Raw genomic sequence first — 26,244 nt, 5'->3', positions numbered from 1 at the left:
TTTGCTTACATTTAACATTCCAATCTTGTTGACACTAGTCATTCTAATGGGTGTATAAAGGTCTCTTGTTGCAATTTTCGTTTGCATTTCCTGGGTGATTAACAATCAGGAGCATCTTTGCATTTGCTCACTGCCACCCAGGAAGGGTTTTCATTTTTTTTTAACCATATTATAAACTAGTTATTTTAGCTTAAATTCTGAGTTGCAAGTATTCTTTATTACTTACACAAAAGTGGTCCATTAGGTATTATATTGCAAATATTTTCTTCTGGTTTGTGGTTTGTGTTTTCATTTACAAAAAGTTATGAATAGCAATACTTTTTATTTTATTAATTATATTTTTATTTACTTGAAAGGTACAGCTACAGATAGAATCGGATAAACTGAAGTCTCGCATTTGCTAATTCACTCTCCAAATGAGCACAAACAGCCCATAGCTGGGCCTGCCCGTAACTCAGTCCAGGTGTCCCACCTGGGGTGCAAGGACTCATGTACTTGAGTTGTGCCCTGTTGCCTCCCAGGGTAAGCAGCAGGGAGAAGCTGGCATTGGGAGTGGAGTTGGAACTTGGACACAGGCACTCCCTTAAGGAACATGGGCTCCCAGGGGCATGGTAACTGCTGCGCTCAATCCCTGCCCTGCGCAGTACTTGTTACATGCATGAAACCCAACTTTCGAATTTTCCTTTCATTTTTTGTGTTATGTACTATTTAAATCATGTGGTAAAATAAAAGGTCATAAAAATTTTACTCCATGTTTTCTTGTAACCATTTGCTCTTTTTTTTTTTTAATTGGAAAAGCAAATATACACAGAGAGGAGGAGAGACAGAGAGGAAGATCTTCCATCCAATGGATCACTCCCCAAGTGGATGCAATGGATGGAGCTGAGCCAATCCGATGCCAGGATGCCAGGAGCTCTTCCGGGTCTCCCACGTAATGCAGGGTCCCAAGGCTTTGGGCCATCCTTGACTGCTTTCCCAGGCCACAAGCAGGAAGCCGTATGGGAAGCAGGGCAGCCAAGATTAGAACCGGCGCCCATATGGGATCCCGGCGTGTGCAAGGTGAGGACTTTAACCACTACACTGTCATGCTGGGCCCACCATTTGCTTTTAAAAGCATATAATTGTCATGTAATATGTTCTTTTACCATCTTTAATAAAATTTTTTTTGGTGTTCTACTGGCAAGGATCTCTAGTCCAATGTGGCATCGAGATAATAATAATAATAAAAGGCATTCATGGGGCCTGCACAGTGGTCTTCTGCTCTGTGGCACTGGCATCTCATATGGGCACTGGTTCCTGTCCTGGCTGTTCCACTTTCAATCCAGCTGTCTGCTTCTGGCCTGGGAAAGCACGTCCTGCAGCCTCTGCATCAATATGGGATACCCAGAAGAAGCTCCTGGCTCCCAGCTTTGGATCAGCTTAACTCTTTTCATTGCAGCCATTTGGGGAATGAACCAGCAGATGGAAGACCTCTCTGTCGTGTGACTAGTCTTACCATGAACTTAACCAAGTTTATTACTCTAGGACAAGATGTCCTTGCTGTCACTCTCAATGGAGTGGGCATAGGTAATCAGCATTTGCAGAAACTGACTCCTGCTTGCTTCCCTGCTTCTGAGCTCAAGCAGTCCGAATTATCCTTAAGTGAAGCCATTTTCTTCTTTGGATCTATGCATCAAGAAATCCTTACATCCTAACCCTCTCTCCAGAGAAGAAAAGGGGAAAATACTTGTGTTTCCATGATAAGCCAACAGACAAGAAAACAAGATACAGTTTCTCAATCAACTTATCCTGCCATATCTACTAACAGTATATTAGGTTTTATGGCCTTGCCTTGGATTCTATCTATAGTTGATTATAATATTAGGTTTTATGGCCTTGCCTTGGATTCTATCTATAGTTGATTATAATATCTCCAAGGAAAATGAATTCCAAGTCATAAAACTTAGATTTTAGGAACTGTAAGAAACAAAGGGACAGGCATGATGGTGCAATTGACTAATCCTCTACCTGCAAGCGCTGGTATCCCATATGGGTACCAGTTTGTGTCTAACCTGCTCTACTTCCAATCCAGCTCCAAGCTTATGGGCTGAGAAAGCTGTGCAGGACAGCCCAATGCCTGGGGACCCTGCACCTGCATCAGAGACCCAGAAAATTGTCTTGACTCTTGACTTCAGATCAGCTCAGCTCTGGTTATTGCAGCCATTTGGGGAGTGAACCAGCAGATGAAAGATCTTTCTCTCTGTCACTTCTTCTTTCCATAAATCTACCTTTCGAATAAAAATAAGTGAAAGAAACCCAACCCAATAATCATAATATAAATTCTCTATATACTACCATTTTCTTGCTTCATGTTACTTGGGAAAAGACACAATGTAAACAATCATAAACGTCATCATGACTATAAAAAAATTCTGGTCACTTTACGTTAGGGTTTTGCTTCAAAACTAACATTACAAATCAGCTTGACATGAGGAAATATATGACCTCTCATAAACTGCAAGACAGATCTGTATGTTTTGTTTTCTTTGCCAGAACACAAATGAAGATGACACAAATGACACAGAGCTAGAGAAAAGTTAATAACTTTCAGAAATACGGTTTTTCTGAAGTATCCTAGCAGTTTAAAAATACAGGGAAAAAAAAAATACAAGGAGGCTTGTTTGTAGATGCGGCCGGCACATGGTGTAATGGGTTATGCTCCCACCTTCAGTGTCAGTATCACATATGGGTATCCATTCGAGCCCCAACTGTGTCATTCCTCATCCACTTCTGAGAAAGCAGCAGAAGATAACTCAGGTGCTTGAGCCCCAGACCCATGCGGGAGAGACCCAAGAAGCTCCCAGTCCTCCACTTTGGCCTGGCCCAGCCATTTGAGGAGTGAAGCAGTTGTTGGAAGACCTGTGTGTGTGTGTGTCTGTGTGTGTGTATATGCATGTGTGTGTGTGTGTGATGTGCTGTATCTGTGCCTTCCAAATAAATCTTTAAAAAAAAATTTAAAGAAGGAAAAACACTGATAAATCAGACCTACTTGAAAATAATATTTTTAAGTTTGTGGAAAATGGAGTTAGAAGGTAAAGCATACTTCCTGTTAATTCTCTGAAGTCCTCTAGTATAATTGTAGATCAGATTCAACTTAGGGCAAATATTTAAGATGTTATAGCACCTAGGCCAAAAGACCATGAGTGCTGGCCTTGTTTAATAAGACATTACAATGATCCATCAGTAAAATCTCCAGAGAGCAAGCAATGATAATTTTAACCTAGACTCCACACTGGTAAGTGACCAGACTGATTCCTAAATAGACATTCTTTTCCCATACTGAGTTTTCAACTCCAAGGTAAGACACCACAGTCTAGATCTCACTACTTCCTCTGCTTCTCATCAGTCATCTGGGTTGATACAGACTAACATTTTATTCTTGGGGTTTCAGAAAAACCTTAAAATCTTAATTTCAAGTGGTGTACCTAAGCACCGAAAAATATTTAATGACATATATTAAGAGTGAATTGAACTCAGAGTAATTGTTTCTACCTTTAAAATTAATTTCCTGATCAATGGGAAGAACAGTTTTTATGTTTTGGTATCCCTGGACCATTCTGTCTAGTTCATTAAATGCTGGAGTAAGACCAGGATGATAATACGGTATATGCATATGTGATTATGTAGTATATTATAAAAGGCATTTTGTTAAGTTTGGCTTTGGATAATCTGTAAACTTAACATGATAGATAAAATAATTTCATAATCATAAAGTGTTTCCCCCAAAAGACATATTCCACACTTAATCATTCAAGAGCAGATTATCCAGAATGTATAATGTATAAACATGTTTTATTTTTCCTTCTGCTGCCAGATTTTTGGTCATTTCACAGCTCATTAGTATTCTCTCTTCGGGAAAATAAAAGCAAATGTAGCTAAAACTAGTGTATTTTCAACTTACTATGCAGACTTTATAGAAAAGCTTATAATTATTGGTTAATTTATAGACACCCTAGTAACCCAACTACTCAAAAAAGGAGGGAAAAGACACAAATAAATAGGATCAGAGACAAAAAAGGAAATATAATAACAGATACCTTAGATATACACAGAATTATTAGGAATTATTATTATAAGCAATCATGTGCCAATAAATCAGAAGACCTAGAAGAAACGGATAGATTTTGGGCACATACAATCTACCAAAACTTAATCATGAGGCAATTAATAACCTAAATTATACCTATAACAAAGTCTGAGATTGAATCAGTAATTAAATCCCTCCCAACAAAGAAAAAGCCCTAGCCCAGATAGCTTCACTTCAGAATTCTATCAAATGTTTCAAGAACTTACCCAATCCTCGACAAGCTATTCCAAACAATGGAAAGGGAGGCAATCCTTTCAAACTCATTCTATGACTCCAATATCACCTCAATACCAAAGCCAGATAGAGATGCAACAGAAAAAGAGAACTACAGACCAATATCCCTTATGAACACAGACACAAAGATACTAACAAAGTACTAGTCAACAGGATCCAGCAGTGCATCAGGCAGATCATTCACTCAGACCAGGTGGGATTTATCCCTGGCATATAGAGATGGTTTAACATTCACAAATCAATAAATGTGATACATCACGTCAACAAATTGAAAAACAAAAACCGTATGATTATCTCAATAGATGCAGAGGAGGCATCTGACAAAATCCAACACTACTTCATGCTAAAAACCTTAAGCAAGACAGGCATAAGAAGGAACAATTTATAACACAACCAAAGTAATATACAAAAAATTCAATGCCAGCATCATACTAAATGGGGAAAGACTGGGAGCTTTTCCACTAAGCTCTGGCACTAGACAAGGATGTCCACTTTCACCACTGCTTTTCAATATAGTATTGGAAGTCCTTGCCAGAGCTATTAGGCAACAAAAACAAATAAAATTAATTCAAATTGGAACTGAGGAATTAAAATTATCCCTGTTTACAGATGACATGATTTTTTACATAGAACCAAAAGAGGTACTCAGCACGATAGCCAGGCAGCTAAAATTCTTGCTTTGCACATGCCAGGATCCCATATGGGCACTGGTTCGTGTCCTGGAGGCCCCACTTCCCATTCCTGCTTGTGGCCTGGGAAACTAGTTGAGGACAGCCCAGAGCCTTGGAACCCTGCACCCGTGTGGGAAACCTGGAAAAAGCTCCTGGCTTCTGTCTTCAGATTGGCTCAGCTCCATCTGTCACAGCTACTTGGGCAGTGAACCAGTGGATAAAGATCTTCCTCTCTGTCTCTCCTCCTCTCTTTATGTCAGATTTCCCAATAAAAATAAGTAAGCCTTTAAGAGAAGAACATATATTCAATCAAGAGACTATTGGGGGCTCAGGGTCATAGCCTAGTGGCTAAAATCCTCACCTTGCACAGGCAGGATTCAACATGGGCACCATTTCTAATCCCTTCGCCCCACTTTCCATCCAGTTCCCTGCTTGTGGCCTGGGAAGGCAGTCAAGGACGGCCCAAGGCTATGAGACCCTGCGCCCACGTGTAGACCAGAGGAGGCTCGTGACTTTGAATCAGCTCAGCACTGGCCACTGCAGCCACTTGGGGGTGAATCAATGGACCGAAGATCTTCCTCTCTGTATATCTGAGTTTCCGATCAAAATAAAATCTTTAAAAGAGAGAGATTATTTGAATTCATAAGAGAATTTGGCAGGGCAGCAGGACACAAAATTAATGAATATAAATTGATGGCAGTAGTATATACATATTACTCCATGGCTGAGAAAGAAATTGTAACTACAGTCCTCTTTATAATAGCAGAGATAAATCTCAAATACCTTGGAATTAGCCTAACTAAAGACGTGGAAGACTTCTACAATGAAAATTATAAAACATTAAAAAAAAAAAAGGAAATGGAAGAAGACATTGAAAATGGAAAGACCTACCATGTTCCTGGACCAGCAGGATAAACATTATCATTTAACTTTAATAAACATTTAGTAGGCTAGCTAGATATTGCAGAAGAAATAAAAAAGTTCATGACTGAAGCCAGTGTTGTGGCATGCAAGTTTAAGTCCTCTGGCAGCATCCCACATGGGCACCAGTTTGTGTCCCAGGTGCTCTCTGCTCATGGTCTGGGAAAAGCAGCGACGGATAGCCTGAGTGCTTGAGCTCCTGTACCCATGCTGAGACCTGGAAGAAGCTCCCGGCTCCTGGCTTTGACATTAGCCCAGCCTTGGCTATTGCAGGCAACTGAGGACTGAACTAGTGAATGGAAGACCTCTCTCTCTTTCTCTCTCTTTGTCTCTCCCTATCTCTCCATAACTCTGATTGTCCTCAGATAATCATATGGTTCTGTATATAAATAAAAGCTTATGATATTGTCCCTGTTCTTAAGATGCCTACAATATAAGCAAAAATAGGAAGTTTGTATACAGTATAGTCAAATACTAATGGAAATGATATATGTATTTAAATACATACAGATGTGTATTTTGAAAAACAACTAATTTAAACAATACCATGAAAGATGCTGGTTATACACACACCATGTTCAAGAGAACTTTATAGACCTACAGTGGTCTAGAAAAAGGAGAACACATGTAGACTGACAACGTCATCATGAAAATTCTCAATGAATACTGAGACTTGAGCTAGTTATTAAATCAATGAATGGGATTTAAACATGGGAAGACGCAAAAAAAAAAACCCTTGCTCAAATAAAGAAGCAAATGTCTAGAATTCTAGAATCTATGTCACCTATGTACCTTTAAATGAAGTAGTTCAAGCATACAGAATATAGAGAACAACAAAACAAACTCTTCATCCTCCTCAATGAACTTGGTCAAATATTAGCTTTTTCCAGTATTTTCTTCAGATTCACCATTTCTTTAAGGAAGAACACAACATAGATCTAGCTGAAGTGTTTTGCCTATTACATCAGCAACCTCTTAAATAGCAGAAGGAACATACATCCTTACTATGGAGCTTACTATGGCCATGAATATTTTTAAATGTTTATGACCTTTGGATTTGCCTATTGCTTTACGTATACAAGCTTATGGATCTTTTGTTGCTTTAAAAAAATACTCAAAATTATATATTTTCTTTGAGATTTACCCATTTTTAATTCCAGTTCATTTATTTTAATCAATGTATAATATTCTGTGCAACAATTTTCTCATCCATTCTCTGCTAGATGGAAACTTAGGTCATTTTCTATCATTTTCTTACTATAGACAATGTTTCCATGAATACTCATTTATATGTTTTCTCGTGTGTTTACAGAAAAACTGTTAGGATTTTAACATTAGGGCATCTTTAATTATTCTTGCTAAATTGCCTTCCCATGTTTTGTGCCGTTAGAGATCTCCAAGTATTGTATTGTGTTAATAGTTTTCCATTTCCCCCGTAGCTTTTGGCACCCTGGAATTAGTATTTCCTATAACCTCTCTTTCCATGTCAGTGTCCAGTAGTGGATCTCACCATGAGCCATCCAGCCCAAGCCCAGAGAGAACATTACACCTCTGGGAAGAACAAAGAAAGAATGATGTGCTGGCTGAGGAGCAGGCACTCTTCATTTGCTTTATATCTAGTATAACCTTAAACTCAGTAATCAATGCTTAGTAGATACTAAGTTGACTGCATTTGACTATAAACCCTGATATGCTTCTAGCTCTCATTCTCTGTGCTTTAATTTTCCCTCTATAAATTATGAATGATAATAATTCAAGGAGTCATTCCAAAGAGAAAATGTGATCTAATTGGGAAAACATTTTTAAACTCTAAAGAGCAATGAAAATTAAGTTGTAGAAGATTAGAAAACTGCTTCTGTGTTGTGAGTTCTTAGACATGACCAAATTATACTTTAATAGCTGAAAAGCACTACTAAATTTCTTATTGGCATTCTTACTACTTTAATAAATCCTGAAGTGCCACATACTCAGACTGCCCAATGACCCTCATAAGGTGACAGAGTAATTGAAAAGAATAAAAGGCATTCTAATCCTTATTTGTAACTCTCAAAGAACATTGATGACAAACTCATTCATTCTAGTTCTCAAAAATATGTCCACAGTCTCTTTCTCTAGTTCTCACATCTTTGAACTTCATTTTTCTCCTTCCTTTTCTTTTTTTAAACATTTTTAAAGTTGACTTAGCCCCTTAGGCTAATTTATCCACTTTCTCCTCCCCCTCCACCCCACCTCCATTCAGATCTCCAGTGTTCAATCCCTAAATTCCACATCACCAATAGGTCAAGGAAAGTCTAGAAACCACTTGCCTGGGTGTGGAAAATAAATATTCACACCTTAATAAATCATCTCACAATAGACCTTTTTGTCATGGAATCCAGTGATTTTATTTTCATTTTGAAGCTTAAAAAAAAATAAAATCCTCCTCTGTTCTTTTTAAGTGGGTCTTGCTTTGAAAAGAAAGAAAAAAAAGGAAAGCAAAAAAAATTTTGCTTACCTCAGTTCTGTACACTCAGGCCTCACTCAGGAGAGTGCATGACTACGCCAATCACCCTCACGTTGTATGACTCCAATTGACCCTTCTGCATTTTATGTCGCATCTGTCATTATCCTGGCAGTAGCAACTCACTGAATTCCTTTTCATCTCCTCAAACCAATAAGTTTAAATGAGAAATCACTTTTGCTCCAAATTTAGCCTTCCCTCAAGACTTTCATGTTTCCATTGTTGGCATTTTGGAAGCATGTTCACTGCCCAGGTATGATATTATCAGAACAGAAATAGATTACAGCTGCAAAGACCAAGCCAAGAGGCTTGTACTAAGCATCAGAAAACAGACTGCCCTCAGATTTGTGGACCTGGTATTTGGAGTATGTTTGGAAAGGCAGCAAGTATTATGCTTGAGAGAGGGGATGCATACATTGTAAATAATAGCATCAGCAATGTATCAGTGTTCAACCTCTAGGCACTACAAATGCCTAGAAACATTTCCAGACATGTAAATGGACATGGACTGCCTAAATGCAACTGCATGTTTATGCCAGAAAAAGAGCTATTCCCAAATTTTATATAAGATCTTATCCATTTGTAAATACAATACAAAGCAACAGGGACATTTTCATGAGTTTCCTGCCTCTGGTTCCTTTCACAATGAGAACAATGATATCATCAACACATGCTAAAACTATTTTGACAATACCGGTTGCTCAACAAAAAGAAGTTCATATCAGATGAATTCTAACATGTAATATATTTTAACAAATTCAGCCTTACTTTGTCTCTCAAATAAACTGTTTTAAGATAAGAAAGGAAGAAATGTTTGACCTACGGTTAAGACCCAAAAATACTGGGTTCACATCCTACACATGGAGTACCTAGGGTTGGGTTTCTACTTCAGCTCCAAGTTTCAGCTTTCTGTTAGTGCGGATCCTGTATTTCCCTCCACCCCCTTTGGGGCTGGAGAAAGAGAGGAAGCAGTTGTGGAGGAGTGTGTTGTTGGCTCAATTAGTTTGGTCCCCATCACCCATGTGGGAGACCTGGATTGAGTTATCAGTTCACAGCTCCAGCTTGGCTCAGCCCTGGCCACTGCAGGTATTTGGGGAAGGAACTAGCAGATGAAAGTGAACTAGACAGCTATTTCTCTTTCTCTCTTCCTCTCAGAAGAAAAGAAGGAATAGGGAGAGGGAGAAGGAGAGAAAGAAGAGGAACTAGAGAAAGAAGAGAGTAAAAGGAAGAGGAGGAAGGGGAGGAGGAGGAAGATGAAAAGATGAAAAGGAAGAAAACAAAACCAAAAAAGGCAAGCCAGGTGATCAGATCTGCAGCCGAGGGTCAGGCTCTGTTACAGCAGAGAGGCATGCCTCCATCCAGGCGTGCTTTGTCATGAGCTCAGACCCAGCAATTGGACCTGTTTCCTGAGTCAGTTTGAGAAATGTGTTACCCTTACACATACCTTATGCTATGAACAGGCGGTAAGAAACAACAAAAAGAACCTGGCATATAACTGAATTTCTGTTTTGATCAAGAAAATCCCATACTAGGTCTAAAGGACATGAATGGATTATTTCTTGGTCTACAATTAGCTTTGCTTTGCCAGATTGTGAGGGTGTTCTAATAGAGCAAGATGCCACACAGTGTAACACTGTGGGTAGCCATCTATTCTGTAAGCACAAAGTATGTAACTAGATTTGTTTTGGGCTATTTGTCTAGCCCAACCATGACCTTACTCTGTATTTGGGGATTAGGAGACAGGTAATACCACCCCCCTCAACACACACACACACACACACAGAATTCTGGGATGGATATAATATGTATGGGAATCAGGAAAACACTCTGCTCTAATCAATTATGGAACGAGACAGAAATATAATAAAAGGTCTCATAAAATTATCCTCTCAATTGCCCTTACCCAGCCTGTATTAATTTGTACTTCCTTACAGTTCTTCAATCACTCGTTGCATATATTTTCAATAGTCTGTATCCCCAACACTTGGATACATCCGCAAAGGGCAAGATAAAGAGCAAAAGAACAAAGTACAGCAGCCTTGGAATCCTGCCTGCTCCAAAGACAGGCAGACTCCCAGCTACATAATCCATTGATCTTTCCAAGCACTTAACTGGTAGCAATACAGAGTCAAGGAAATTTGTGCTCAGTATTTCTGGTGGTGTTGTTAAATATGCTTGGTGACAAAAAGATGGTATCTAGCCTGATCCAGTGTTGGCAGGGTATAATGTATCTAGTTTGATAAAGTGTTTCAGATGGATGTGTAAGACCACCTCTCCTGTCCTTGGTACTTGATGACAGCACAGTTCAAGAATACCTAAAAATATGGCATTTAGGGAGCAGCAAATGTGTTTTGGGGAGATATTTCTTGATCAAGATACAGGGACAAGTTGGAATTGAGGGTTAGGTAATTAGAAATTATCATCAAGACAGCATGGAGAGTGCAGTACCTCTGAGTTTGCTGTGGCTATAAAAAAATAACTGAATCAGTAAAAGGTGTGACACAGCAAGTTAAGCTGATGGCTTGGGAAGTTTGTATTCCATAAAGGAGTGTCTAGAATCAAGTCCCATCTCTACTTCTAATGCTCCTTCCTACAAATGAGCACCTTGGGAAGGCAGCAAATGATGATTTAAGTGCTTGGGTACTGCCACCCACATTAAAGACCTTCACCTGGCTTCAGTCTGACACAATCCAGCTGTAGCGAGCCTTTGGGAATTGAACCAGTAGATGAAAGACTTTTCTCTCTCTTTCTGTCCCTTTGCCCCGCCCCCTCCTCCTCACTGCCTCCCTCTTGATGGCTCTTAAATAAACAAAATAAACAAATAAAAATATCACTAGTCTTAAAAAAATGAATTAAAGTGTAGGCTACAAGAGTGTTCAGATAATTGACAGTTATAATTTCCTCACAGTCAACACTGACTTGACTGAATTTAGAACACTGAATTTAAGTCTTGGTGCCTAAGTTTAGAAAGACTTCAAACTAACAAAGACTAACAAGACTTCACATTATCAACCAAATGTGTCCAGATGAAATATCTGGTGATCATTGTGTATGAAAAAATGTTGAAAAGGGTTTGGAAAGATATAACTAATAGACACAATGGCAGAAGAGGAAATATGAACCTTAGCAGTTTAGGTCAGTCCTGACTTCCATAATGACAATCAGAGGTACAATTCTGTGTCTCTTTCTCCATCTCTCCTGGGCACTGCTGATCCACTGTTTCTCAAAATTCCTTTGCTTTACTGATGTCATTTGAATCAGTTCAGTAGACGGTAAAATCAAATTAGAAATGTGAAGATATTTTTCCTTTTCTTTTTTTAAAGATTTATTTTTTTTATTGGAAAGGCAGATATACAGAGAAGAGGAGAGACAGAGAGGAAGATCTTCCATCCAATGGTTCACTCCCCATGTGACCACAGTGGCTGATGCTGTGCCGATCTGAAGCCAAGAGCCAGGAACCTCTTCCAGGTCTCCCATGCGGGTGCAGGGTCTCAAGGCTTTGGGCCGTCCTCGACTGCTTTCCCAGGCCACAAGCAGGGAGCTGGATGGGAAGTAGAGCTGCCAGGATTAAAATCGGCACCCATATGGGACCTGGTGCATTCAAGGCGAGGACTTTTGCTGCTAGGCCCTTCTTTTCTTTAAAAAAAAAAATATTCTATCTATCTATCTATTTATCTATTGGAAAGTAAGAATTACAGAGGAAGGGAAAGACAGAGAAGGATCTTTGTCCACTGATTTACTCCTCAAGTGACCACAATGGCCAGAGCTGAGCCCATCCAAACCCAGGAACCTGGAGCTTCCTCCAGGTTCCTCCATACAGGTACAGGGTCCCAAGGCTTTGGGCTGTATTCTGCTGCTTTCACAGGCCACAGGCAGGGAGCTGGATGGGAAGTAGAACATCCAGACACGAAGTGGCGCTCATATGGAATCCTGGCAGATTCAAGGCCAGGATTTAGCCACTAGGCTACCACACTGGGCCCCTGAATATATTTTTCTTACAGTTTATTTATTTGAGGGAAAGATAGAAGTGCACGACACTTATTGGCGGAGACACCTGCAAAGGATAAAGAAGCGAGAGGACAAAATAGAAGGAAAAAGCCTGGAACAGTATTGCATGTCTCAGTGTGCAGGGAAGGATGAGAGAAAGAAGGGCATGTTTGTGCAGTAGGTCTGGGAAAGGCTCAGGCCAACCAGGATCACCAGAGTACTCGTCAAGGAAAATTGGAGTGAGAAAGAATGGCCTGCTCAGTGGCCTAGGAGCACCCATGGGGTGGGAGAATCTCGATGACTGTTGTGATGCATCTGAAGGGCAAGGTGGCTGGAGGTTGTCAGCTAATCACATTCCTCCTTCCTTGCAACAGATACTTCCGCAAACAGATTTGAGCTGGGACCGCCACATCACTCTGTTCCTACAAACTATAACTTGTCCCACCTCTCTAGCTTTCTTTGCTGGATCCGCTTCTGCGTACACTCTAAATATTGGTGCTCTCTAGGAACTTATTTTTTCTCCTGCCATATATTTTCTCCATGGGGTTTCATCTCAACCCAAATTTTCAAATACCACAATCACTATGTAGATTAAGGTCACCATTTTTGCTCACCTATATTTCTGTAAGTACTCTCTAATCATTCTCCCATCATGTTTGCAGTCCTCCCAACTACCTCTAATTCATTCTCTACACTGCAGTTGGTAACTGCTAAGTCACAAATAAGATTATGATATTTCTCTGCTAAGACTCCATCAACAGACAGACTCCTTTTGACCTGAGCTTAAAAATCCAGATAATTTAAATTGGTTTGCAACATCCCATGTGGACTATTCTCCTCCACATTCAACTCTTACCACCTTCACCACACACAGAACTATCTCTTTGAATGCAACCTTCCTACATTTGGCACAGAATATATCTTCCAATCTACTTAATCCACCAATTCTCCTTCAAGGAGCAGCTTAGATGCTCCTTTCTCCATGAAGATTTCCATAACCTGGAAAGTCCAGATTTGGAGCTTTCCAAAGGGGTCTAAGGCACTGTGTGATAAAGAGCCGGTGGAATTGGATCCACAGAGGGCAGTGAAACACTACTTGGGTACTCGACACAGCAGATGGAATAAGAAGGACCATACTTCATACATGGGAATTTCTCTTAGGCAATATACTGTACAACATAGGAATATTTTTGATAAACAGTTTGGTATTGATGATGATTCTCCTAAGACACAAGACAGAGAAACATTCTCAGTCCAGTCACCTACCACTACCCAGCCACCCAGGCACTGGTGATGCGTCCTTTTTTTTCTTTTTTGCTGTTAATGTCAGTACAGCTGGGAATGACATGCAAGGGGGAGGCACAGAAATATTACAATGCATGGGGACCATCCCACGCAAGAAAGAATTGTCCCACCCCAAATGCTAATAAAACCTACATTGAGAAATACCCTATTAGGAGATATGCAAATAAGGAAACTGAATTTCCCAGAACAACACAGCTGACACCTGCAGACACCCAGGTCTACCCACTCCCAGGCAGGCTTCTTTTCCCAGCTCTCTTCCCCACTGGACAGTCTTTGCTGAGCTAAAGCTTACTCAGTACCTTAACTGGAACTGTTGGTGTACTAAAAAGCTGAGTGGTCCTTGTGTCAAACAGGAGCTCTATAAGCCAAAGAATGCTGCTGGTGTGTGGCACAGCACGTCAAGCTTTTCCTTGGACTTTCCCCATATTACAGCTTCTGGTTCTAGTCCTGGCTACTCCATTTTGGAACCAGCTTCCTGCTAACACACATCCTGGGAGGCGGCATGTTGTAGTTCAAATATTTTGGTCCCTATCACCCATGTGGGAGAAATGGATTGAGTTCCTGGCTTCTAGCTATAGCCTGGTCCCTCTTAGCTGTTGTGTGAATTTGGGAAATAAACCTATATATGGGAGATCTCTCTCGTTTTGGTTTTGGTCTCATTCCTAAATCCTAAATCCTCCTCCCATCTACATTTCTGCTCCTTCGCAGTGCTTCTTACACTGTTTTGTGAGACTGCAAATTCCTTTAGAATAGGCATTGTACCTTTCTTTTCTGCATTCTGTATCAACAGAATCTAGTAACCATCACCTCTAAATATATTACAGGAGTCAGGTTTTGGCTTTGCATCAGAGAAATTATATATTACCTACCACATACAATGTGACATATATCATAATATAACATACTATATATAATGTATATAATTTATGGTGGGGTTAACATTTAGTATAGGGGTTTAGAAGAAATCACATCCTCACATCCAACACTGGAATACCTGGGTTTGAATCCTGACTCTGCTTCCGATGCCAGCTTCCTGCTGATGTGGAGGCAGTGGTGATGTTGGTTCAAGTAGTCGGTCCCTGCCATCCATGTGGGAGATCTGGATTAAACTTCCAGCTCCTGATTTAGGTCAGACGCTGTCTTGGCTGTTGCAGTTATCTGGAGAGTCACCAGCAGATGGGAGCTTTTTGCCTCTCTCTAATAAAGAAATAAATATTATATTTACATATATATCCAACTTCTATACATGTATGTGTGTAAAATATAGACTAGAGAGTAACAGTCTGGCTTTAGTTCAAATTGGAGCTTTCTGTATGATCTTGAGCAGCATAATCTACGTGTGCTTCAAAAATGGAAATCCCCTTGTCATCAGGTTGTTGAGTGAATTACATGAGACAATGCATGGGAAGTACTCAGCTTAGGTCCCGGCACCTCGCTAGCACTTGGTAATGTCAGACACTTCTATTTTTTTCTATTCGTTTTTATGATTATTCACTGGAGCACTATCTCATAGTGCAGTGTGCTGAGAAGCACAGAGGGCCCTTGCTCTGCAGCTATTCAAGGGGCAATACATCCAGGAGAGGTACTGCAGAAGCAGTTTCTAAAAAGATCAGATGACTTCTAAGGATGTTTCTAATTAAAGTAGAGGGAAGGTCTTTCCGATTCTAAGAAAGTATGAGTGTTACTTGAGGAGTGTTAGAACAGAAAATGAGAGTACATTTGGCCATGTGTATATTACAAAAAACAAAATCTTTAATTCTTTGTGAGTAGTGAGATACAAAAGCTCCCTTTATTTAAGTTGTAACCCACACGGCAAATCAGGTCTTCACAGGAGAATCCATCTCTTTTCAAAGACCAAGTTGGTGCTGCCAAATGGAACAAACAAAACTTTAAGACAGTTCCAAGCCTACTGAAGTGCCTTTTTCCTTTGAAAGAAGTCTATTAGTAAGGCAAATACAAAGTTATCTGCACAGATGATAATCCCAGGAAACAAAGCAGTGAAACCATTAGAACTTTGTTGTACAGCATTTAGTCCCCAGAATCTGGCTAAAATCTCTGCACTAAAAGGTCAGAGAAAGAAAACAGAGCTGGTTCCTCTTTGGGAAAGCTGGTTAGGTCTGCTTCTCTGAATTCCAGGCTAATGATCTTCATATCTGGCCTAAGCAGCTCAAATATTCTGCACATGTGGACAAGCTGACCAAAAAACGTCTGCAATCCATCTTCCTCCTCCTGCCAAGTACCAGCAAAAGCAGTATCCTTAACCGTGGATTAACCTCATGGTCAACAGCATAATCATCAAGATACCAGAGACTGTGGCGGCATAACTGGTTAACCCACTACTGGAATCCTGGGGTCACTCCACTTCCCATCCAGCACTTGCAAATAGGGTCCATGGACTTGGACCCCCTCCACTCCTAGGAGAGACCAGGATGGAACTAATGGCTCCTAATGGATTCCACCTGGGCCAGACCTGGTTGCTGTGGCCATCTGGGGAGTGAAGCAGCAGGTGGAAGATTCTTTGTGTCTTCCTGTCATTCTGATTTTCAAATTAAAAAAAAAAAAAAGAAAAAACAAAACAAAAAAGCACTGGAGTCTTACATCCATCTAGAAGAAATTCAATGACACATACCCCAAGGACAGTAATTTAAATGATACTCTCATATTACTGATGCTTTTAGATTATTAAAAGCTAAGTGAAGCAAAAGACGCTAGTACATCTGGTGACTGTTCTCCAGCGTCTTTTACTCACTAGGTACTCTGAGTAAACAAGTTCTTAGATAATTCAGTAGACACACCATTTCACTGTAAGCAAAAGAACTGATACTGTTTTAAGTCTGAAGTTGTGAACTGTTCTTGATTATCTCACACGCTATATTTTCTTTAGCAGGTTTGGTAAGTTCTAGTTTCCCAGGAGCCACCAGGTTTGAGGTAATAGCAGCAGTTAGCGTGGGGCCTGAAGGGATTAAGAAGCCAGAGATGTGGTCGCCTGCTAGTCGATCTAAGCTTTTGGAAATGCCCAGTTGGCAGCATATTGAGAAAGACAGTCCTCTCTTTCCTACATGCTTTCTTGTGGCCGTATTGCCAGTTGGGGCTGGTGTCCCCAAAAGTTAGGAGCCGCCTACTCACAATCCGTTTATTCGTCAGGGGTGGAGCTCTGGCTAGGAAGGGAGGCAGCTTCGGAGCTTGTCACGTGTTCCCATGTCAGGTGCTGGAGTGAATCTCCTAGTCCACGCTGCACCAGCTCTGGGTCGCTGGGCCACTAGGCAACTCACACAGTCCCCGCCCTCTGGTGAGGGCGCGTCCTCCTCCCGGGGCGATGCCCTAGGGCCTCCTGGGCTGTCCCCTGGCAGGCCAACGCCCAGGGCCGGGAAGAGAGTGAGAGAGAGAGAGAGAGAGAGAGAGAGTGTGTGTGTGTGTGTGTGTGTGTGTGTGTAACGCCCAGGGCCGAGAACTGTGTGTGAGTCCAAAGCGCAACCCCGCGAAGGCCACGGCGCTCCGCGGCAGCCTAAGTGTCTGTGCTCAAAACCCACTCAGTTTGGACTTGGCTATCCTGTAAATTAAAACTACATCACCTGTTTAGGGCCGGTCCCAAACACCGCAACCTCCCCGCCTTTTGCGGTTAAGGGTGCTCAGGAACCTGAGGGAGCCGCGCGTCGGGCCGTCCCCCTGCCTCCGCGCGAGCCGGGCTGGGCTGAGCGCGCGCCGACCCGGGCGCGCACGCGCACGCGCACACGCGAGGTCGGCGCCGGGCGCGCGCGAGGCCTGGGAACGCTCTCACCGGGATCGCGGCTGCGCAGTCGGGCTCGGGCCGGGAAAAGGGGGAGGAGAGTGGAGGAGCCGGAGTAAGGGGAGGGGGAGGAGCGGCCAAAGCGGAAGCCATGTTGGAGTTTCACCCGGAGCGAGGGGCTGCGAGCGTTCTCCTCTCCTTGTGGGTGTGACCCGGGCTCGGCCGGCGGCGGGCTGCGAGGGGCGGGGACGGTTAGGCCGGTCGTGGTGGTCCGCGGCCGCGGCGTGAGGAGGTGGGGGAGCAGCGGCCGCGGCCGCAGCGTGGAGCCGTGCGATTGTGACCGACGGGGGAGCAGGGGGTCCGGCCGCGGCGCCCACTCTCCGTGTGGCCCCCTGAGCGCCCCCCCTCCCCTGGCCGGGAGGGAGGCGGGGGGCACCCGGGGCCCGCCATGAACCCCGGCTTCGATCTGTCCCGCCGGAACCCTCAGGAGGACTTCGAGCTGATTCAGCGCATCGGCAGCGGCACCTACGGCGACGTCTACAAGGTGAGGAGGGCAAGGGGCCGCGCGCCGCCGAGGCCACGGGTCGCGACCCGCCGCGGGCAGGGCCAGGGCGCTGCCGGTCGCCGGGAGAGGCAGGCGACGGGGGAGGAGGAGGAGGAGGAGGACGGAACGCCGAGGGCCCGGTGCCTGGGCACGAACAAAGGGCCAGCCGCTTCCCCCCTCCTGCTTCCAGACCTCCCGAGTCCTTACCTGAGCACCTCCGCTGGCCGCGGGTGTGGACACCTCCGCTCCCGCGCGTCCCCTGCGGGGCCGGGGCTGCTCTCAGTGCACCCGGGCGGCTGTGCGATTGTTGCATAGGCAGGGGATCAGTGCGACGAACCGCACAGCAAGGGGGCTTGGGCATTGGTGTAACCCGCGTGACACAAGTGCAACCACCCGGGATCATTTGCACTGGGTGGGCTCCTGTAGCCCACCAGGCCTGCTTGACTTTGTTGTATCCTTTTTGTTTTCTTTTAGGGTCAGCCTGTCAGTTGCTTTTAGTTTTTCCAAGTAATTGCTTTTCTTATGCTGACGGAACGCAGTTAGTATGATTTGGGGGCATGTGAGCGAGGGGTGAGAGTACAGGGGAAGATCTACTTTGTTTGCTCAGAGTCTGTGATGCCACATTAAACTTGTTTTTGTCCGTGATATGCAACGATCAGCCCCCCCCCCCTTTTTAAAGTGAATTGAATACTCCAGAAAGGTACTGATTTGACAAGCTTAGAATTCAAAGTCCGTCTGCAGTGCGATGTTCCTGTTGTTAGAGGGACCACTTCTAAATGTGGGAGGATAAATCAGTGTTCCCTGGCCAGCTCAACTCTTGGCCTGGAGAGACTGCCAAAAGGAGAGTGGGAGAATCTTGCCAAATGTGGCAGCAGTTTTGATTCAGTTGTGTATCTTCTTACTAGTAACTAAAGTTGAACTCCTCCTGTTTCACCAACACCTGAGGATGCGCAAAGAGAATCTGAGTCTTTACTTTGTTGTGCCGCGTTTCAGCCAGAGACTTTCACTCCGGCTTCACTGAAGATAAGCCTGTGGTGTAGCCTGCGTTCTGCATTGCTTATGGGAGGGTTGTGCTTTTCACAGTCGTGAAATATGTAAAGTATATATATAAAGTACTTCATACACATTCGTAGCAGTAAAAGAAAGCTGTGGTCTCCTATCTTACTGGAAGTTTGTGTCTTAAGTTTTTTGGACGAGAAGAGAATTAGACAACAATTTGCATAATGATTTAAGTGTAGTGTGAGTGCAGTTTTGTGCAGCAAATAGGATCCCGGTCATGGGAGTGTGTCCCTGGAAGACCCGATCCTCTGGAAGGTTAGCAGCTCCATGAGCTTTCTTTCAACTGAAATCTGAAGTGAGGCTGCGTTAAGAGGGGCTTCCGCTGGACACAGGAAGCCTGTGTACTATGGCTGTGACACCTGAGGGAGTGGGCAAGGATTTGAAATGCTTTCACGGCTTCAGCAGCCAGAGCGAGGGTGGTTCCCCATCTTGCAGGCCTCTGAGTTCTTACAAAGCAATCCCATCTCTCCTTAGGACAGTGGTGAGCCATGCAGGGAGTGAAATTAGATCTGGATTTTTTTAACTAAACTTTGTTTTTGTAAAGTTGTTAGATAAAGAGATCATACAAGAATTCATCCATTGGTTCACTCCCTAAATCTGCGCCATGGCCCTGGCTGGGACCGGAGAACTGCAAACCGGTATCCCACCCAATGGCAGGAGCCCAGTCAGGTTGGCCATTGCCTGCCAGGGTCTATGTTCTCAGGCAGTTGGACTGAGCACCAGAGGCAGGTGTGAGACCCAAGCCTCCGATGTGGAGGAGAGGACTGGCCCTGCAGGGCTAAACGCCTGCCTCCAGAGCTGCAGTTTTAAAAGAGCTTCCTCCTGCAGTGTGAGGAATGGATTGGACGGTAAGAGTCGCAGAAGGCTGTGTGATAGTTCAGGGAGAAAATGTTTTGGAATATTGTGTTTGTGAAAATATAAGTTGATGAGCCAAGTACTAGTGAGTGGTTGTGGAAATCCAGTTGTATTTAGAGGAAAATTTAGGTAAAACATTATGAATATATGAGTCTTCAGTGGCAGTATGTATGGTAAGTTTTTTGAGAGTTCTTTACAGGAATAATTGGCTGTATATTGACCATATTTTTTTTTAAGATTTATTTTTATTGGAAGGGCAGATACACAGAGAGAAGGAGATACAGAGAGAAAGGTCTTCTGTCCGCTGGTTCACTCCCCAGACGGCCACAACAGCTGGAGCTAAACAAATCTGAAGCCAGGAACCAGGACTTCTTCTGGGTTTCTCACACAGGTGCAGGGTCCCAAGGCTTTGGACCATTCTCTACTGCTTTCCCAGGCCACAAGCAGGAAGCTGGATGGGAAATAGAGCAGCCAGGACATGAACTGGCACCCACATGGGATTCCAGGTGCATGCAAGGTGAAGACTTTAGTGGCTAGACTACCTCACTGGGCCCCTTGACCATATGTTTTTTTAAATGGTCAGTAGTAAGCCCCATGATTTGAAAAATGAAAAATTTAGAGCTTGTGTTCTTTTTAGAATGCAGTAGAAGCATAGAAAGTTGATTATACTTGTCATCTCTTTAAAATAATGGTGCTAAATAATAATGCTATCTAACATTTGTGGTTATTTTAATACCCACCACTGTTCTAATTTTTTTCTACTTATCGTAACACTAGTACTGTGATAGAGTATTGTTATTAACTGCATTGAGGTATGTAAAAGTTAAAGTAACTAGTCTGAGTTGCTAGGTGGCAAATCCAAAATTCTAAGACTCCATTTTTGTTTCTATTTTTAAAGATTATTTTTATTTAAAAGGCAGAGTTACAGAGAGAAGGACAGAGGTTTTTTCCCATCCACTGGTTCACTCTTCAAATGGCAGAGCCAATCCAAAGCCAGGAGCCAGGAGTTTCTTAGAGTCTCTCACGTGGGTGCAGGGTCTCTTACATTGATACAGCGACCCCAAGGACTTGGGCCAGCCTCTGCTGTTTACCCAGGTCTTAAGCAAGAAACTAGATCAGAAGTGGAGCAGCCAAGATATGAACTGGTGACACTATGGAATCTCAGTGCATGTAGGGGAAGGATTAGCCAAATGAGTCTGTGCCCATTGGCATGCTGGCACTGCAGGTGAAGGATTAACTTTCTAAGCCACTGTGGGCCCCAGAGGCTCCAGTTTTAACCCTAGGCAGTCCTGTCTGCAGAGGGTAGGTGGATTATGCAGTACTAATTCTGATAAAGAAATAGAGAGACACATTTAGTGCATCATCTGAGTTGTGGCCACACCTGGCATTTGCATGGGTCTTTAAGCAACAGTTGGAACACCCAGCCCCTGCTGTGCAGCTGAGCTGCACCGTTTTTGTCACCTGCCAAACAGGCGTCTTAAAAGAGATGCTTGATCCCTTATTTAGACCCGATAATAGGGACCAAAGCAGAGAAACTCCATGTCATTCCCCTGCCTGCTAAGTAACCTACTTTAAACTTTTTTTGTACTGTTGTATTTTTTTGTCCATATATGTTCATGCTATAAAGATACGTATTCATCATTGTTTTTGCTGCTTTCGATTCTTATTTATACAATTTGTGTTCATTAGAGGAGTATATTTTGTTTTCAAAACCCAGTACATATAATTTGCTCCTTAATTTGTCAGTGGTTAGGTGCTAAAAATGGAATGATTGGATTAAGTAAAGAAGCTAAAGGCCTAATTATTTATAGTTATTCTTGGGAGGTTGTTGTTTAGGGGATTTTTATTTTGCAAACTGTATCCTACGCACTGTATGAGCATATTGTATTTGAGTGGCATAGTTTAATTTACAAAGGCTGCGGGAGGTTGTGGATGATCTGGGATTTGTCAGCCATGCAGCTTTGTGAAATCGCTTAGCCTCTTGGAGCTGCGTGTTTTGAAGATATTATTTCCTTTTTGTGCTTGTCTGCCTTTTCTGTTAAAGAAATGACCAGAGTTTTACCCTACACATACATTATCTTTATTGTTTTCAGGCCAGTGCAAATGTCCCCTTTAATCTGCATGGTATTAAAGTGGTATAAGAATAGCAGATTTTTGCTTGTCTGACTTTTAAGTCAGACCTTACTTTTAAGATCCCCCATCCCTTGCAGGCTTTATCTGTTGCAAACATCTGCAGCCAAGGTTACCTGGGAACCTATTGAGAGCAGGAGTGAGAGCCAAGCCTTAGATTGAGCCCCAGGAGGCCAATAGATCCCCTTGAAATTAAACAGCTTGGTGTCTTAGTATTTATATTCTGGAGACATGGCTTATGTCATTCATTATTTTTTTCAAAGAAGTCCATGATCAAGAAAAAAAAGAAATAAAACAAACAAATGGTATGGGGGTTGCCATTTGCAAGTTTTCTTAGAGAAATTAGGTATTATCAACATCTAATAGTATCGTAACGTGTCTTATGCCACATTTTCTTGGGTTCTGAGTCTTTTCTAATTTATTATTCCATCCTTGAAGTGTTATATTTTGATGTTTTTCCAGATTGATTGCTAGAAAGGAGCAGAAGTTGGCAAAGTTGGAGTTGAGTAGGGCCTGGGAGTTTTTCAAGGAAGAGTCTAGGTATGTCCCTGAAGAAGGGGTCCCGCCCTGCTCTGCTCCTCTGGTGGAGCTCACGGCCTATGGGGATCTGGCCTTGTCTCCAGCTTACACTTTCTCCTGAGTCCTTGATCACTGTCCGCAACTGACCTCTGCAGGCTGTGTCTTCCTCCAAATGTGTGCCTTTGCTTATGCCAGCCTGTGTCAGAAGCCCTAGTGTTGACTAGCAAAGGCTTAGTGCCTTGGGGTTACCTTTTACTGCTGGACTAGCATTTGTTGGCCCTTGCTACATTCAGGACATAGGCATTTTCAAAAATGTGGTTGGAGTGTTTGTGTGAAAGCATTATCATGGGTACATTAAAAACTGAGAAGTCTTAAGGCGGGGAAACATGTTAAATGTTGCTTTATCCAGCCGACTGCAAGCTTACTTGATGACAAGATTCTTCTCTGTAGTGTCTGTCACGTGTTTTGGTACTGGTGTCTTCTAGCACATGGTTGGATGTTGATATTGGTGATTTATCTGTGTGTGTATATAGAAACCACCCTCTGAAGCAGAGTTTGCAGTGTTACTAAGCTCCAAAGCAGTGCTCATATGGTAGGCTTCATAAATAGGCTTGGATTTCTGTGAGAACTAACAGGAGAGATGTTGAGGATTAGGCCGTGGAATCAAGAAATTTACTTGTTATATGTGTAGAGAATTGTGTGTTGTCTTATTTGTAACTTTGCATCTTTCAGGGTATCCTGGTTAATATCATCAGATACTTGTTTTATAGCATTTGTAAGAAACTTTGTAGAAAATGTATTTCTTAAACCTGACTGCTAATAAGGAACATGGAGACTTAAGTGTAAAGAAAAGCAAGCTGTGGTTAGGCTCAGAGGAGGATACAGTCTAGAGGCTTCACATAGATTATTTGAAGTTGATTGAAGTACACTTTCTCATCAATAGCCTATAATTGAGATGAAAAATACAGTGGAATAGATTGCAGTGTAATTTCTTGAAAAAAAAAAATAAAAGCAAACAGGTTATCTGACTTTGATACAGATGCTTCCCCAAGGAAGGCACTTACCTCCATGCTTTGATCTATTTGTGAGTTTATTTGTGAAACATAGCTAATGTATTATTATGTATTGAGGATGAACAGTGAATTCTCTCATGAAAGTATATGGAGCTACCATCAGACATTGGACTGTTGTACATGAAAGTAAATGTGAAGGGGCAGGTGAGTAGAGTAGCAAAAACAACAAGGACTAGTATTTAGTATTCACAGGTTTCTATTTTATTTGTCATAGTTGGAGATCAAAGTATTCTTGGTTTCCTCATTTTTGTTGTATTAGATCTCTTGCTAGCCAAGGAATTCTCTGGGCACTTTGCAGTCTGTCACCAAGCCTTCTGTAACGTAGTTTGGTGACTCTGAGCAGGGTGCGGAAGCCGAGCTGCCTGGTATCACCCTCACTAGCTCTTTGACCTTGGGCCAGTTACTTATTTTTCTTATTGTGCCTCAGTTTCCTTAGTGATAGTGTGACAGTGCTTGGCAGAGCTATCACAGCAGTGCCTAACACTAATCATTGTCAGTTATTGATAATTGAGTATTATTCTGTATTTCTCCTACTACTGTCCCTGCTCTGTTCCTCATTCTGAGCCTCATAGGTTTTGTATTTGCCTTCCCTGGCTTCTCCTCCCCAAACCATCGTGGTTTCCTTCATTTCCTTTAGGTTCCAGCTCATATGTCACCTTTTAGGGAGTTTGCTCTGTATCATTATATATGTAAACATTTCTCATCCCCCACTTAATGGCTTTTGTTAAGTGTGGATGAAGATTTTGTTGGACCTGACGTTTATACAGTTTACTAGCCTCGTTGAGACAAAAATCAATAAATATTTGGAAGGTGAATATTTGTTTAGAATAAGAAAAGATATCCCAGTAAAATAGTCTTCAGAAATTCATGGAAATGTTGACTATAAAGAAGTTGCACATGAGTTTCAAAAAATTTTTTCACAAAAGTAAACATATCTTAATTCAAAATTTCCACAGACTTTTTGAAATATCCTTGTATTGCCAAGTAGAGCTGGACCATTTTACATATTTAATACGTGTCCACATGGACTAGATCTTCGTAATAGCCTGGCGCCTCCTTTCCATCCTGAACACTGTTTCCTGTGCTTGCAGTGCTTAGAGAGCCCCATGCAGGTAGAGGGGTGTGAACCTTTTAGTTGTGTTAGCATCATACAAAATTTAACACTACTCTTTTTCTGATGTTTCACTGTGCCGTTTGTTAACTGTCTCCCCAGGAGAGGATAAATCCAGGAAGCTGGTACATTTGCTTTGCTCACTGCTGGGTTCCAGAGCCTAAATGACAACCAGACCTATATAAGGCCAGTGCAGAATGTTTGTAGAAATGTGGAATTAGAAGATAAATCTACTTTGATGCAAACATTTTTGAGAATCTAGTCATGCTTTTTTTTGAACACACTTTTTAAAATACTTTTTAAAATGCAGTCTTGATAAGAGTCTCAGTAAATATTTGTGGAATGAACAAGTGAGCTGATGTGATAGGAGCAAACCATGGCTACCTGACTTGAGGAAGGAGACTATTGTTTCTGCTTGAGAAATCACAACAGGCTTTACAGAGAAGGCAACAGTAAGCTTGACCTAGAACTTGGTCAGTAATGAGTAGCAAATGAATTAAGCTTTAGGAATTATTACTGGGGCTAAACCAAATCTGTAGGTTAAAGCAAGTATCTCCTGCATATTAAACAATGTTGTAACTCATATACATATGAAAATACTTTGCCATTTTAGTAGACTTGGTGACTAACTACATGTTGAGCTCCTTAATTTGAAAATCTGAAATCATCCAAAATCCAAACCTTAGTGAGCACTGACTTGATGCCCCAAGTGGGAGCTTGGGTATCTGATCTCATGTGATGCGTCACAAGCTCAGGTGCACTGAACACATCGTGTAAATGTAAGGTAACATGAAGCATAAATGAATTTGTGTTTGGACATAGTGTGTATATGTAAGTATTCAAAATCTAAAAAGAGACACTAAATTAAAACATTTCTGGCTCAGATAGTTCAGATAAGGAAGACTCAAAGTGTAACTTTGTGTAGACTGTTGCATTTTGTTTATGTTTGTATGTATGCTTTTACTTCATCTTACTTAGTTTTTCAAGACCATGAGACAGAGATCTCCCATTCAAATCTCCACATTTCCACAACAGCTGTTACTTGTCTAAGCCAGAGCCAGCAGCCTAGAACTCAGGCTAGGTCTCTTGTATGTGACAGGAACCCAGGCGACATGAGCCGTCACCTACTCTGTGCTAGAATGTGTATTAGCAGAAAGCTGGGATTGAAAGGGGGAGCTTGTGATGGTAACGCAGGCACTCTGAGAGCAGGAGAAGGGGATGCCAAACCATGGCTTAGAACTTTTACACCAAACAAATGTCCCACATACAGGTTGCATTGTTTTTTGAACATAAGATTAAGATGAATTTTAAGAAGATAGGTTTGTTCATCTGTAATACAAAACATTGTGATTGGGATGTGAGGATGATGTGGCTGTGACAGCTGTTCCCCAGCTGATGGGCAGGGTTGATTGAGCTGATCTGGCTGGCTTGACGGGTGTCCACTTCCTCCCTCAGTGCTGCTCCTTGTGCGCTCCTCTGGAA

At 42.2% G+C, this 26,244-nt stretch overlaps 1 protein-coding gene across 3 annotated transcripts in view; it reads left to right on the top strand.

The window, feature by feature from the left end:
* The first annotated feature begins 17,599 nt into the window (after positions 1-17,599).
* Positions 17,600-26,244, top strand: part of MAP4K3 (mitogen-activated protein kinase kinase kinase kinase 3) — a 146,161-nt gene continuing 137,516 nt past the window's right edge. Inside the window, exon 1 of one of the 3 annotated variants that reach the window (XM_040993124.1) lies at positions 17,600-18,015. In XM_040993124.1, the coding sequence (XP_040849058.1) occupies positions 17,920-18,015 (96 nt within the window). In that variant the 5' untranslated portion in view covers positions 17,600-17,919. The remainder of the gene's footprint in view (positions 18,016-26,244) is intronic. The other 2 variants (XM_040993122.1, XM_040993123.1) reach the window with 2 other exon arrangements.

The sequence above is a fragment of the Ochotona curzoniae genome, unplaced genomic scaffold (assembly GCF_017591425.1).
Source record: "Ochotona curzoniae isolate NIBS_2020 unplaced genomic scaffold, NIBS_Ocur_1.0 contig_883, whole genome shotgun sequence".
Lineage (NCBI taxonomy): Eukaryota > Metazoa > Chordata > Mammalia > Lagomorpha > Ochotonidae > Ochotona > Ochotona curzoniae.
Note: the sequence above shows the minus strand (reverse complement) of the source record. Positions and strands in the feature narration are given on the sequence as shown.